A 16,127-nucleotide genomic window follows, 5' to 3' on the forward strand; every position below is an offset into this window, starting at 1 on the left:
CGCTACCTCAGCGTTGAACGCAAAAGTTTCGCAGCGTTGAACCAAGTCTTAACACTATAGCCGCACAGCGGGGGGACCTCAGCGTCACTCTCGTCACAGAAGTATGCTGAATTTCTTGCGTGTTTAACCTTGTTTAACCGTTGCAGGCATGAGGGATTCAACAGGAGTCGGTGGGTGCCGAATTTACCGAAGTGGTATTGTTCCGCGTTCGAACCAAACAGGTTTACTTTCCATGGCAATGTATGGTCAAGTCTCCGACACTTCTCAGTGCATTCGAATTATGTAAAAAAAAAGTAGAATTAACCGCGGTCAAATTAGCAGCAGTGGTCGACTATATTCTCAGGTTTCTAAAAATAAAGAAATAAATAGTTGGTAGTTTGCGCTTGGTGCCCGTGTCCGTGCGCTTGTTTCACGCAGGTCCTTTCCTTGTTTTTTTTGCAGAAACTTAGGTGCACTAAAAGGAATTGGTTGACACTTAGTCGAACAAATGTTGTCACTAGTGCCAGGGTTTCAGCAACTGGACATCTAACTTGGGGCGGGGCGGTGGGGTAAGTTAAGAAGCAAGAAAACTGCGACGGAACCCATCTTACGATGACTGTCGACGGTAATGCGTTAGCATTGAATAAATATAGCGACGCAACGTATTGCCACCGTCGAAACGAGTTATGTAGGAGGCGTGTACAGCAGCGGAACTTCTCTTTCGCGCCTCCCTGTGAGCACACTCGGCGCCATCTGGCGGTGGCGCCGCGAAGCCTTCGCTTGGCCTCCGAAATCCACGGCGCGCCGGTGCGTGCGAACGCTGAGACACGCGTCACGAGGCAACCTGGTTTCTCTCTCGCGCGCTTCTTTCTGGACACGCTGCGCCATCTGGTGGCACTTCCGAGAAGCGCGCGCGTGACCTCCGAGACGGCAAGCTTGGCGCGCCAACGTCTACGAACGCTGAGAATCGTTTCTTGGCTTGCAGATACTCAGTGACCCAAGCTGGCGAAAGGTTCATGGTAGAGCGACGCATGCGCAGTGCAGTTGTGGCGCACCCTGTTAATGCGTCGGGTTGCGGTCCTCGAGGAATCTTTGTGACGTGGATTCGATTCCGTTCAGTATCGGATAAACTTAAGTGATAGGTTTCGTCATTGTAGAGCGGCAGATCCCCAGTGGTACGACTTGCCTAGTTACCCAATGTTGGCATCAAAGATGTTCACTGAAGGCCAACACAGACCGAGCGGCACATACGCAGTACTTCAAGCCGGCGTCCTATAGTTTCTTCGAACCGCGGCACCCGCCCAGTCCCCCGTCTACGATGGTCCATTCAGGCGTGAGAGAGGTTCGTTAAAGAGCGGTACGTATGTACGCATTGCCATATACTCAGTGAGCCAAGTTGATCCAAGGGTTGGTTTCAAGCCCTGTTGCCTCAGCACAGTGACCCGATGCGGTACCCATTCGACCACTGACTACTCCCAGCGACCCAGGAGGCGGAAAATGGTTAGATACAAACACAGATAGCCTCCGGAAATTGCGTGAAGTATTCAAAAAAAGTGCTAACACATTGATATAGTTCCTAACCACATGGTTTCGGTGAGGTCGCGAATGCAATCAGTTTACTCATTCGCTGAAAAACGAAAGCGCAACCGCAAACGTATTTACGCAGTCACGCCGAGATGAAGATGCTGCTGCTTGCGGCAGCAGCCATCGGCGTCCCTCCCGTGTTGCTGGTGGACGAGCCTTACTCGGACGTGGAGCCGCTGTACCGCAACGAGATCATCCGCATGGTGCAGCTGCTCAAGAGCAGCCAGGCCGTGTCCATCATCATGACCTCGCACCGGTGAGTGTTTGCCGTTTGCTGCCCTTCCCGTAAGGACCATTTGGAGCCACCCAGTTGCCTGAGGGGCGGAGAGTGAAAGTTGTCCAGAAACCATTGACGATGATTGTCAATGCAAGCGAATAGCCCGAATGAACGAGCGAGCGAACTAGATAGATAGATAGATAGATAGATAGATAGATAGATAGATAGATAGATAGATAGATAGATAGATAGATAGATAGATAGATAGATAGATAGATAGATAGATAGATAGATAGATAGATAGATAGATAGATAGATAGATAGATAGATAGATAGATAGATAGATAGATAGATAGATAGATAGATAGATAGATAGATAGATAGATAGATAGATAGATAGATAGATAGATAGATAGATAGATAGATAGATAGATAGATAGATAGATAGATAGATAGATAGATAGATAGATAGATAGATAGATAGATAGATAGATAGATAGATAGATAGATAGATAGATAGATAGATAGATAGATAGATAGATAGATAGATAGATAGATAGATAGATAGATAGATAGATAGATAGATAGATAGATAGATAGATAGATAGATTTGCTTCAAAAACGATTACGCGCTTGGTCCTAGCGTAACATTACCAAGTGTTCTGATCTCTGCGTATAACCCTTGTCTTCAGTAACCCACAACAGTGGGAAGTGCTGCATCATGTTACGTTGTTGCTTGCCATCAGTCATGTTTTATCACTGCAGTAGTGTTTGTTGCTTTTTTTTTCTATTTGCAATTAGGAGGTGCTAAATTGTAAACAATATTTTTTCTCACCTGCTTGATTTTCAAAGACCGCAGTACATTTAATAAATAAATATCTGGGAGGCAGAAAACCGGACAGCGAAGGTTGGAGACACAGGGTATAAAGCGAATGTTTTGTAGGCGAATCGCTAGTCGAGCGTTAAACTCAGGTTCTAATCTGCGAGCTGCTTTTCCTTCGGTGTTTGTTTTACGCTACTTAAATACACGATGTCACCAAAATAGACGCAGGAAGCAGAAAAAAGCCAAGTTAGTGGCTACAGCGGGCATAAGCGCTCCATTATATATTCGTTCTCACCGGTGGCGTAATGAAAAAAAAGAAAGCGTTTGGGAACGTGTTTTATTACGGGGCAATTCTGCCGAGAATACGAAAAGCCGGCGGCTGTAAAATTATGACAATAATGGTTGTGGGTGCGCTATCTTTAGGTAGCCGAGTTACGTTTCATGACAAAAGATTGCTGTGATCGCATGGCCGCCCGGCGTTTGCAGGGCGGCCATGAGGACATCTGCCTGCATACTTTTGATAATGGATGTTTATTTTTGCTGGCACACTCGCTGGTTTTGCGTAGTTGAAGTTTGTTGTCGCAGCGTGAAGATGCCTGTCTTGATGTGATACGCGTCTCGGTAAACAAGTGCTACGGAAGGAGGAGATCCCAAAATAAAACAACACGTCAGCGCGAGCTCCTATCGGTACGGCATTAGTTAATTACAGGGCAAGCGAGTCTAATAAGAGAAGTAGGCGAAAATGCCTAATGGAAACGATCAATAAGAGAAAAAAATATACTGGAGCAAACATGGATTCAAACACTTTCATAAGAAATGCGCAAGCATCGAGAAAAATGACATTTACAAAAAAAAACAAAAAAGATTTGAAAAAGAAGAAGACTATGCACGCATTCGTTCACCAGGCAACGGCGTTGGAAATACGGACCAGAATATTGCAACAGAGAAGTAACTAATGTACACGTTACACCAAAAAATCTAAAATACGAATAAAGAGAAAATCAGACATTGACCCGTTCGTGGCAATTGCTACAAAGGAAACCCGTACGGGTTCCTCGAAAGAAAAGTCTCATAGTTGAAGAAAAATTTGCCCTGGACCCGGGACCACCGCCTTTCCGGGGAAGGCACTCTACCATCTGAGCTAACCAGGCGGCCAGCAGATGGCAGGGCGAAGTCGAAATTTGTCGACAACACGAAGCAAAGGCAAGCGTTTGACGTAGTAGTTCTGCGGAAACCCGCAAGGAGGAGAGAAGTAATGAACAAAGAGAAAATCAGTTGCAATTGCTACTGATTTTCCCTTTATTCATTACTTCTCTCCTCCTTGCGGGTTTCCGCAGAACTACTACGTCAAGCTAAAGTATGTACCCCCCCCCCCCCCCCCAATATGCAAAAACATCAGTATTACAAGGAAATGTCACGCACAACCAGACGAGATGATTCGCGACGCGGAACATTGAGTCGTTCAGATGTGATTTTTTTTTCAATCTGCTTTTGAATGCGGCCAATGTTAGGCGTGTCTTAATGAACTCGTGTGCAAAGACCAGGTGATCGCCAAGCCACAGGTGTTTTGCACGCAGCATGTCGCACTGCGAGGTCCTGTGCGACCGGGTGGCCGTCATGGAGGCCGGCAAGATCGAGGCGCTGGGCGACGCGATCCAGATGAACCAGAAGTACGGGCGCAGCTACATGGTCACGCTGCGGCTGCCGCAGGAGAAGCGCTTCGACTACTACTTCCAGCGCTGCCTCATCGACCTGATGCAGGACGAGTTCCACCAGTGCACCTTCTGCCACAACTACAAGGTGCGACTTGGCCCCTCGCACTGCATAAACATTAACATATACAGTAAGGTTGCCTCCTGTGCACCCCTCACCTCCCCCCCCCCCCAAAAAAAAAGAAAGAACGAAAGAATTAGAGAAATAGTTTTCTTTTGTAAAGAAAACAACATAAAAGCCGATTCGCCGAGTATACAAGCCTTGGCATTATTGAAATGCTGTGTAGAACATCTGATGCACTTTTAAAATGTTCTTGCTGTTCTTGCTACAAATAACTTACCTATAAGGCATTATTCGTAAGGCAGTATTTATGGCGTTATGTACGAACAACGTAGCAACACGCTAAAGTCGAGGTGGCCGCAAAATACATGACGCTTTAAGCAATTAGGCGAATAACAGGGAACTACAGGGACGAATTCGCTTGCGACAATTCAGCCGACATGCTGTGTACAAACGTCCGACAAAGCGCTTGCGACGCAGCTTATAGCGTGCCGTTTTTGGGAGAATTGGAAAAGCGGCAAATGGCGTGCTGGTGCGGAGGTCAAACCGGCAGCCGGCGCCGTGAGACAAAACAAAACAAAACAAAAAAAGGACCGACTGTGTTGGTGGGAAAGCGGCCATGTATGCGCGATCCCCCTTATAGCCCGTTCAGACAGGCAAACTTAATATATTGTCACGTGGTAGTGACGGCGAAGAAAGAAGCAGTACGGTGGAATACAAAACTAACTTTTATTGGGCGAACCTGTGCCCACAAAACAGGCTACACTTATAGCACAACGAAAGCGGCGAACACAGTCGGCGATCGTCGAAAATCTGATCAGCGGGTCAAGCGCGTCGGCTTTTATAGAGCAGTCGTCGAATGTTCCAGACTAATCGTTCGGACCCGCGTGCCTTCCACGAAGTTCTACACCATTCGCGTTACGCGATGAAATCAGATAACACAAGGTTCGGCGACAACAGACAGCCGGGTAGAAGCATCGATAACTTTCCAGAAACACCGGATACATTAAGGCGCGTCCCTCGCTGTGCGATTACAGTTGTTAAGTGGCGAAACGTGGTCGCCCGATAAAGATAACTACACGTGTCAACATATATATATATATATATATATATATATAAATATATATATATATATATATATATATATATACACGCTGATGCTACCGAGGCGGAGTGCTACTCATTGAGTCGCCCAGTGAGATATCAGATGACGTTGCCCTGACCTTTGCTGTCCGCTCCGCTCAGACCAGTGCATACACACAGCCGCGCAGTAAGAACGCTAGTGTGCTTGTATGCAGTGTTACGGGTGCATTGCGCTCGTGCCAGCAGCAGAACAAAGAATTCCGCCCCTTCTCCACCACCGAGCGGATTGAGCGGAGCGTTGACGGTGCGTCCACTTTTGGTTCGTCGCTTTCAATGCACCAAGCGCGTAGCGTACGTCAAGTATGGTCACTTAAGCAAACGCACTGTCGACTATATAAACCCCTGCCGTTCTCGCCTATCTTATGCAAATGCCACAATACTTAGCACCTACTTATTTCTTTAACAAACATCGATCCACGTGTGTAGTGCGGGCAGATGATTCGCCCTAACGTGGACTCCCACACTGCGTGGGATCTGCAAACGTGTCGCTTCATCGCAAAGCTCGTCTACGCTGGTTCAAACCGATAGAGCCCCACAATTACACAGGGCGCATCTCAGCGAGGACAGATTTGGCGACTGCGTTTTCGAAACGACGATTGTAGCTCGTCGATTTGTGTATCTTGAGCACCCATACCTTCGTGAAATATATAAAAGCGGAGAACTTAAACTATTCGCAGCGTTTTTTTTTCGGATTGATAACTTTCTTCACTAATGGTTCTTCTCTACGCGCAAAATTAGACGATCCTATAGAGTCTACATACACTCGTTGACGTCAAATTTCGCAAATGATTACAAGCGCTTACGGGCAGAATTTTACACCACGAAAGACCCGATCGAGAGTACACTGGTGCTCATTTCTTGAAATGAACCCGTGGAAAGTTGGTTAATTGATAAACCGACAGAATATGGTTAAACTGGCAAAAACCCAGGAATGGTTATTCTAATTGGTAACAAAAAAAAAAAATAGTCGTTTCGTTGCAATGGAATCAAAACTTTTCTTGCACCAAACTACCTCATATGCGACAAGAATACATTAAAGTGCGTAACTTAAAGTGTAACTTAGTGTTAACTTTAGTGTTAACTTTAGTGTCTTTAGGTAACTTTAGTGTTAACTTAACACTAAAGTTGCAATGAAGGTTGACTTCGGCGAAATTCCGAGGGGCCACTACACTTTCTGGCGCTGAGCTTGCGCCGCTATGTTCAAGAGAGGTTGGCTTTGCGTCTTTCTCAACTAGTATAAGCAACGCAGTAATGTCAAATAATTAAGCAGAAACAATAAATTATGGTGTTTTACGAGCCAACACCACGATCGGATTTGAGGCACGTCGTAGTGGTGGTAATTGCGGATTAATTTTTGACCAAACGGGGTTGTTTAAGGAGCGTCTAGATATACGTACGCGAGCGTTTAATTTTTTTCCATTTCGCCTCAACCGAAATGCAGCGGCCGCGGTAGGCTTCCAACCCATGAACTTTAGCTTTGCAGCGGAACGTCGAAGCCACTAAGCTACGAAAATAGCTACCACAGCCGCTTTGCCAACGAATGAAAATAAAAATTTTGAATATATATTGTATCAGCCTCACCAGATTTGCGTCGCTCTTTCGTGGGTGTTAGTGGGTGTGCCTATGTGGCGCCATCTGCTGAAATACTTGTAACTCGCGTAACCGTCATGGAACGCGCACCACGCGTGGTATCCTGATCTCCGCTTGCCTCCCCTGCGCAGGGCATGATGAGCTTCAGCGTCGGGAAGACGTACACCAGCTGGAGCGAGCTGTTCACCAAGATGGTGGCCATCAAGAGCGACCAGGGGCTTCCCGAGTTCTCGCTGAGCGACATGACGCTCGAGCACATCTTCGTGGGCCTCGCTCGGCGCCAGATACTCATCACGGGCGTCCGGCCGCACAACTACCTGAGCGGCGTGCCCTCGCGCGTGGAGTCAGTGCGGCGCTAATAAAGAAGCGTAGACGCTGGGGAAAAAAAAAAAGAAACGCTGTACTTTAATTTTTTGTCAGTGCTGAGGCGCGGCGCTGAAAGGCACAGAAAAGCATGCACGAACAAAGCGAGTTCTCCGTCGTGGCTCGAGCCGCAATCTTTCTGTGGCCAGAGCAATAATAATATATGGGGTTTTACGTGCCAAAACCACGATCTGATTATGAGGCACGCCGTAGTGGAGGGCTCCGGAAATTTCGACCACCCGGGGTTCTTTAACGTGCACCTAAATCTAAGTACACGGGCGTTTTTCGCATTTCGCCCCCCATCGAAATGCGGCCGCCGTGGCCGGGATTCGATCCCGCGACCTCGTGCTCAGCAGGCTAACACCATAGCCACTGAGCAACCACGGCGGGTATGGCCAGAGCGAGAACCGGGGAAACAGTTAAAGGGAAACTGAGGAACGTACAGTAAGTCAATGCAAGTGAAATATGCTAAGCTACAACACGACCATTCGTGAAGAAAAAGAAATGTACGGCAGAGCCCATTGCACTATGTTATCGACGGTAATCCGATTAGCATTCTAGCAACGCAGTCACACAGCGAATTCCTGAACTGACGTTTACACCTGTAATGGCCATCCCGAGGCTTTCCTCGCTTCGGCTATATAATATATACGGTCTTCGGTATCAGCCCACATTGTTGCGGCACTCGCTCGCCAAAGTCGCCAATGAGCACGAGTGCGCGCCGACGACTGTTTGACGTCGTTGCCGTGAAAACAATGGAATGACGTCGATGGAACGGCGAAAGTGGTGTGACGACTACGGCGCGACCACAACGAGAAGACGATTCTGAAATGACGACGGTAGTAAAACGATGACAGCGTGACGGCGACGACATTAAGATAACGGGATGACGACGAGTGTATGGTGTCTGACATTGGTGTATGGTGTATGGTGTATGGTGACGAGTGTATGGTGTCTGACATTGGTGTATGGTGTATGGTGACGAGTGTATGGTGTCTGACATTGCTGTATGGTGTATGGTGTATGGTGACGAGTGTATGGTGTCTGACATTGGTGTATGGTGTATGGTGACGAGTGTATGGTGTCTGACATTGGTGTATGGTGTATGGTGTATGGTGTATGGTGTATGGTGACGAGTGTATGGTGTCTGACATTGGTGTATGGTGTCTGGCATGGTGTCTGACGACGACGACCAGACAAAGCTGTCACAACGATGGCACAGCCACGACGGAATGACGACGGTACGGCAATGACTGCACGAGAGCTACTGTCTGACTACGACGCAATGAACCCCCGACGGCACGACGCCGAAATGACAATGGTACGAGAGCAAGAAAGCGACTGTCTGACGACGCAATCACGGCGATGACGCGACAAATGCGGCACAATCACGATTAAACGTCGATAGCGCGAATGCGATAGAATGACAGCGATGCAATGACGTCACTGGAAGGACGTAAGCAATATAATGGCGGTACGACGACAATGGGTTGTTCCTGAAGTGATGACAATGGTTCAAACGTCGCCGTGAACGGCGGCCGCATTTCGATGGGGGCGAAATGCGAAAACACCCGTGTACTTAGATTTAGGTGCACGTTAAAGAACCCCAGGTGGTCAAAATTTCCGGAGTCCTCCACTACGGCGTGCCTCATAATCAGAAAGTGGTTTTGGCACGTAAAACCCCATATATTATATATATTATATTAACGTCGCCGTGACGACGAAGGCATGTCGGGAGCAGGATGACGAAGTTAGAATGATGACGATGAACGAACGAGCAGACAGGATCACGGCGACGGTATGACAGGCGACGGTATGCGCAACGACAGCACGTTTACAATGATGACGTCACGGCTACGGCATCGCAATACTCGCATGATGAAGCCGGAGTCACGAAGATGGAATGGCCACAACCGCGTCACGTTGATGTGACAATGAATGCATTGTGACTGTCTTACTACGCCAGCATGACGACAGTAAGGTAACAAAGAAACGACGATGATGCAGTGACTACGAGGGTATCACGACAACGCTACGAAAACAATTGTGTGACGGCAGCCATATGACGACAACGCGTTGACAACGATGACGTCACGACGACGGCATGCGAGAGCTGCATGACGTGGCAGGAATGAGGACGACTGAACGACCACGACCGAATCGCAATGGAGTTATGACAACGAATGCACGCCGGCTGCACGACGACGACGACGAGAGGACGAGCCAGATGACAAAGGTAGAGTGACGACGATTCAACGACTGCGACAACATCTCGGCTCAAGTTATTAGACGACTTGGGCCGCTGCGTCTGCGGAGGAGGGGCGACGACGGCACGAGATTCAGACGATGAAGCTCGAATGACCACGAGGGCATTGCGACCACGAGCATGGCGAGGATGGTATGACGGCAGCACGACTGTGTGACGACGATTGCGTGAAGATGTTCGCATGACAACGGTGGCACAACGGCGACAGCAGGACGAGAGTCGGATGACGAAGCTAAACTGACTACGATGGAATGACCGCAACAACGTCATGACGACAGTATGACAAATGCACGACGACGACGCACTGACAGCGATGTGGTGACAACGATGACATCATCATCATCATCGACATCATCATCATTATCATCATCATCATCAGCCTGGTTACGCCCACTGCAGGGCAAAGGCCTCTCCCATACTTCTCCAACAACCCCGGTCATGTACTAATTGTGGCCATGCCATCCCTGCAAACTTCTTAATCTCATCCGCCCACCTAACGATGACATGACGAGAGTCAGATGACGAAGCTCGAGTGACGACGATGGAAAGCCAACAAGGTCATTACGATGATCGTATATGCATGACGACTGTATGACGAAGGGGGCTTGACGACAACGGCATCGCAAAGGTCGGATAACGATGGCGTGAATGAAAACGAAGTTCTAGCACCAGCACGCTGGGAATGTCATGGGTAACGACAGCGGCCACGAATTCGCGCCAGAAACGTGCCGCGTACATTCATGCCATGAACATACTGCGCATTATGCAGGAAAATAGGCTTGTAGCATTATTTATTGGCAAAGGAAGACTAATTTGCATTCCAACGTAACGACGAAGCCCTAGACCTAGCTAGCAACCTACGCGACCTCACGCTGGCGTAACGGCGCTGAAATATGGGCGCTAAATTCAGAAAACTCAATTTTTTTTTCAGTGATTGGTAACATTTTCTCGCAAAATGAACGAAAAGAGGATATTGAAAGAACAATTTACGAGTCTAAGCTGCTTCAATACCGGTCTCGGTATCCTTTCAAGTCGACTCCTGGCCAATTTCCACCGCGTTTCGACAGCTGATGGAAAACAATGACAATCATTTTAACATGCAATTTCACCTTCAACAGCACTTATTGTTCTATAGAAGTCCTGAAAATTTATTTTCGATTATAACTCTTGAGTAATGCACCCATTTCTCGGTCAATCCGCTATTGTGGGTATGAGCCGCGTGTTCGATGGGCAACAAGCAGCAACAGAAAGAGAGAGAGAGAGAGAGAGAGAGAGAGAGAGAGAGAGGTGTAATGATACGAAATGCAGGGAAGTCGGCCTGAGGTATATTCCTCTAGCCAGCTAGTCTGCATTGGGGGAAGGGGAAAAGGGAAAGAAAGAGGGAAGAAAGAGGCGCATGATTGGGAAACAAGATTGGGAAATTACAGGGTTGTACGACAGACCTACAGGGGGCGGAGCTCCTCCGAAAGTTCTTTGGGACTGTTGCCGCTACGCATCAGAGAGACAGTCTCTGAAGGCGGCCCTACACCTTCAACGGGACTCGAGCCTGGAACCGGGCCCATTCTCGGCCCATGGCAAAGCACCGCCTGCGCGATACGCGCCATGACACAGCTCTACTGACCTGTGCATTGTAGGCGAAGAGCCTCAACGAAACTGTGTAAATATATCTATAGTGTATATATCCGTGTGTGTGACTGTATGTGCTGTTAAGTGTTTATAGCTGTATAGTATGTTATACTATACAGCTATATATAGTATGTCATAATCATCACCCGGCACCTGGAGTAGCATGTCAGGCGAACAGCCAGGCTAACGCCTATCTCTAGTTCATCAATAAAGCTTGTATCTGTTTCTCTATCTCTCTCTCCCTACCCTCTCTCCCTCTCTCTCATCCACATGTGTTACTGTGCCAACGAGTCCGGAAGCTTTGACAACGCTTTCGGTTCCCTGGAGCAGATACTGAACCAGCGTAGCTTCCACGTGTGACAGTTTTGTATTGGCCCAAACGCGGAAAAGTACAAAAATAATTTAAGTTTACCAATAAGCGGTGCATTTTGCTTTATTTTGCTGATATACTTAAGTTATTTGTAATTTCTCTTCGCCGACCTAAACTAACGCTAATTTGAATGTGAGACCTTTTTCAGGAGCGCTTGTACTTCTTATCTCGCATTCGTCGGTAACTGGGACCCCCAACACCACCTTGGTAATCAAAAGGCATACGCTTCTTTTTCGTTAGAAGGGAAACAGTGTACACAAGCGTTACCTTAACTATGAAGCTTTATTTCTGAAACATTGCTATTTACACATCAAAATGCATTTTCTTGAACCATTTATCATCGCATAAAGGCTGAAAGAAAATGGGGAAAAAATGCTAACATTAAACGAATTGCGCAATCTAGGTTTCACATGTGTATGCGATGACCGACAAGCGAAATCTGGAACGTTACGTTCATTCTAGAATTTTTCCTCCTCCTCCATAACGTGGTGTCTCTTGCTGGTCTGATTTTGTTCGTTTTTTTTTTCGCCATCTACGCCATTGTAACATGGTTCACACGCATGGTTTTTCATATATAAATAGTATTGTGTCAGAAATAAAGCTTTAGTTGAAAGTTAGCACTTGTGTACGTAATTACACTTCTGTCTCGTCTTTCCACATACCATTGCCTCGTGCGAGTCCTGCTTAGTACGAGCTAACACGTTTTATTTCCCAAAAACGTGCCGTACGGCAACTTTGCCTCGATACATCTAGTCCACTGTGGTGCATCTTTTACAGGGGTATAGTGGAATGTAGTTAACTTTCAACTATATATTGGCGACGATTACACGCCTACCGTTATTTTACCTACTCTGCGACCAATCTTCGATTCATGTGGACACCGCTTAAGCTGCTTTCCACACCATTTCTTTGTGTGAGCAATGCTTATTCCATGCAAAGCCGTTTTTCTTCCCCAAAACCTGCCGTATGGCAGCTTTGCCTCAACGTGTCTATACCTACGGCGGTGCATCATTTACAGGTATATTCTGCGATGTTAATTTTCGTCACAAATTGGCGACAGTTAGGCCCTTGCCGTTAAATTTACCTGCTCTACGACCAACCTTCACTTCCTCTCTCGTTGAGACTTACATGTTGATACCTCCTGGGGCTCGCTCGGATGGACGTGTCTGTCTAGCATGCAGCGTTTTTCTCTCTTTCTTTCTTTTTGGTTTGGTTCGACACGCTGCTGCGTCCATGTCCCCCAAGCACAAATATTTTGCTGACTTACACGAGTAGCCAATTGACGTCGTGTCGAACGTGAACGCAACTTTTGCGCATTCTCACGACGTATATATTCACTTCCAGAAGCTTCTCCAGGAGCTAAGAACCTCGCAAACAATTTTGCGCATCGGAGAGCATCTGTTTTTAACGAACTATGCATACCGTATGTCCCAGCTAGCGCTGGCCAAGTTGTTTGACAAAATAGAAAGAGTTTAAAAAACACGGTGTAATGTGCAATTATAAGACCTTCTTCGGTCGACTGATGTCTTGCGACCAAACACCATACGGCTTAAGATTCTGTCTTGCGCCGTGCTTTTTCTTAATCATGGGTTATGTTGCTGTTGTTGAACAACTTTGCTACCGTTAGCCGGGGCACCGTATATAGGCAAATCGCAGGCACGTGCATTTCTACGAGTTCTTTCTTTGAAACTTTGAACAAACGCTGTCGACTGTGTACTGAGTTATTCTTGTGGTGACAGTTATGCATGCTGTAGTTTCCTCAACGGACGTGAATGCAGTGTTTGCTCATTAGCAGACATAATTTTTAATACTTTTTTACGGTTTCTCTTCACTTTGCTTTCAAAAATTATGTCCCCTTACTCCCTACGCGTAGTGTAGCAAGACAGAACTAGTGCGCACGACTTCCGTAAATTAACAGTAATCACAGTAAAAATTCTTATGAAGAACAACTGAGTTATATGGAAGAATGTAAATGGGCTGGGAGAGTGTTGAAGTATTTGTACAGGAAAAAACATTTATTAACAGTGAGGGAAGAGAACCAGGAAGCTTACAAGCAACTATGCGGCCTGCATGGTGGGTGACACAGCATCAAAGAACATCAGGCGGTAAGTCAGGGAGGCTGAAATAATCTCATAGGTGGAGGCAATCGAAAAGAAACTTGCCACGAGTAACTACTTAGGAAAAAACGAAATCAGGAAAGAAACAATTTATGATAACTCGAAGGGAAGCTCATTACTTTTCGAAGCAAGATCAGGATGCCTTAGAACACGCACCTATGAAGCGAGATATAAGAAGGAAGAAGAAGCACATACTTGCTGCGGTAAAGTTCGGGAAACGATGGAGCATGTTGTATTTGAATGTGAAGATATCTGTCCAGCGGTCGATTTAGAAATCACTGACCTCCTTGAAGCCTCTGGGTTGAGCGAAAGCAGGGGGAAAGTAAACATTTCTGCAATAGAGATTAGTAAGAGGCAATTGGAAGGTTGGTGGAAGAAAAGTAGTGAAACGACCAACAATGGAGACATACAAAAACAAAGTTCACAATAGGGGGTTCATAAACTTTGGTTTTGAGAATTCGGTATGGGATTTCTTTCTTTTTTTTTCTTTTTTAACATAGGTAGCACATTAGGCAATAAAATACTAAGAGCATGGTGGCGCAACCCACTGCCCCGTTCCAAAGGGATCGCTCATAACATCCGTCCATCCATCCGAATATCGTCATCATTACGTAGCGACCAATACGGCCTCTGTGGTAGCGGCTGGTGGGGCTAAAAACAATAAGATAACAATAGCTTGGTGGCGCAACCCACCGCCCCGTTCCAAAGGGGTCGCTCATAGCATCCACCCTTCCATCCAAATATCGTCATCATCACGTAGTGACAAATACGGCCTCTGTGGTAGCGGCTGGTGGGGCTCGTCGCGCTGCTAGCTCGCTTGGTTTTCGGCCGTTTTGTTACCGCTTTCGGTGCAGAATTTCGGTGTACGGTACTCCAACACGACTACAGATATCTTTATTATGTCGCCAGGTGACCGAGAGGCATCAACTAGCAAAAAGAAGGACACTTGAAACAAGTGAGCTTACACTGTTTATTGTCAATGGTGAATGAAGCAGATACATGCTCACAATTTTCGTACAGGTCAGGCGGACTTAAAGCTGTTAGAAACTAAGTTTACAACATATAGGAAAACAGATAGCCATCTATCTAATGGAATTCAAAGCTGAAATACATCGAAGTTTTCTCATCGTGCTCGGCGTGCCGCTAACGCAGGGAGAGTGAAGCTTAAGACGATATTTATGCTAAGCTACCCTCGTAGCAGTGCTACGTACAGTGCTGCTCGACGTGTTTTATATTATACGTATATTGTTCGCGTTCGACGATACATAAAAACATAGAAACATAAAAAGTGCGCGGCAGAAATGTACTGCCAGCAAGATAAGTTCGAGCTGCAGTGTCTCATTATTTTCATAACACATTGGTGAGAGGCACGTAATGTAGGAAGAAAAGATGTTATACTACATTTAAGGCACATATTGTCTGCTCTTGATACTTCTGCTGCACGTTTAGTGCTCAGGTGCGGCAGTAAAGGCTTTGATACAAGTGGAGTACTCATAGGAAACCAAGGAACGTTATGGTTACAACAGTGCCTACACGGAGTTCTGCAAAGATTGTGTGAATAAACAGGGACACTAAATAAACATATAAGCACGCCCAATTAATACTCGCTGATTCTTGGAAACGCAAGTTACCGTTTGATGTTGAAAAAGATATTGGTTTAAGTATTTAAACAAGGCAGAGAGGTTGCGGGGAGATGAACACTTCAATTGTGTAATAGAGGTGAGCAAGGGAAGCCTCAGCCTGGAGTCAACGTTTCAACGAGCAAACATATTTGTGAGGGCCGTGAAGAACAAAAGTTCGCACGCTGAGCCTTCCATTGCTCGTCCACTGTTGATTGGCTGAATGTTAAGCCCAACTTACTCCAAAATATATTTCAAAAACTTTTGAGGAAAGCACTGTGCTTAGGTTTGTCATCTGCTCTCTGACTAGAAAAAAAAAAGATTGTTTTTAGTGGTTTGTCTGGTTTACAAGTGTGGAGTAGGCTTCTTGCGTGAACATACCTTTTCAAGCTATCCCTCAGAGTGTAGGGCTAGCCTAGCTATTGATTTCATGCAAACTGTAGATGAACCAATGGGAAATAACAAAAGTGTATCATTTATGCAGAAACAACCAAACCTATTTACTTATGCTGTACTCCGTGTTAGGAATATTAGCAACGCGGCAAAATAACAAGAGCCTCGTTTTAATTGCCTCTGAAGAGCAGTAACTTTATACTTACTATTACTTTCCACTTTCGAGAAATGACAACAGGAATCTGTCTTATCCGCCTCGCACGC

General features: G+C 46.3%; 1 protein-coding gene and 1 long non-coding RNA gene across 4 annotated transcripts in view; one reads left to right on the plus strand and one right to left on the minus strand.

The window, feature by feature from the left end:
• Positions 1-7,505, plus strand: part of LOC139050081 (phospholipid-transporting ATPase ABCA3-like) — a 98,012-nt gene extending 90,507 nt beyond the window's left edge. For all 3 annotated transcript variants that reach the window (XM_070526279.1, XM_070526277.1, XM_070526278.1), the window contains exons 27-29: positions 1,646-1,819; positions 4,181-4,403; positions 7,241-7,505. In XM_070526279.1, the coding sequence (XP_070382380.1) occupies positions 1,646-1,819; positions 4,181-4,403; positions 7,241-7,468 (625 nt within the window). In that variant the 3' untranslated portion in view covers positions 7,469-7,505. The remainder of the gene's footprint in view (positions 1-1,645; positions 1,820-4,180; positions 4,404-7,240) is intronic.
• Positions 1-16,127, minus strand: part of LOC139050086 (uncharacterized) — a 174,409-nt gene that overhangs the window by 23,085 nt on the left and 135,197 nt on the right. The gene's annotated exons all lie outside the window — the stretch shown is intronic.

Source organism: Dermacentor albipictus, chromosome 9 (genome assembly GCF_038994185.2).
Source record: "Dermacentor albipictus isolate Rhodes 1998 colony chromosome 9, USDA_Dalb.pri_finalv2, whole genome shotgun sequence".
Classification (NCBI taxonomy): Eukaryota; Metazoa; Arthropoda; class Arachnida; order Ixodida; family Ixodidae; genus Dermacentor; species Dermacentor albipictus.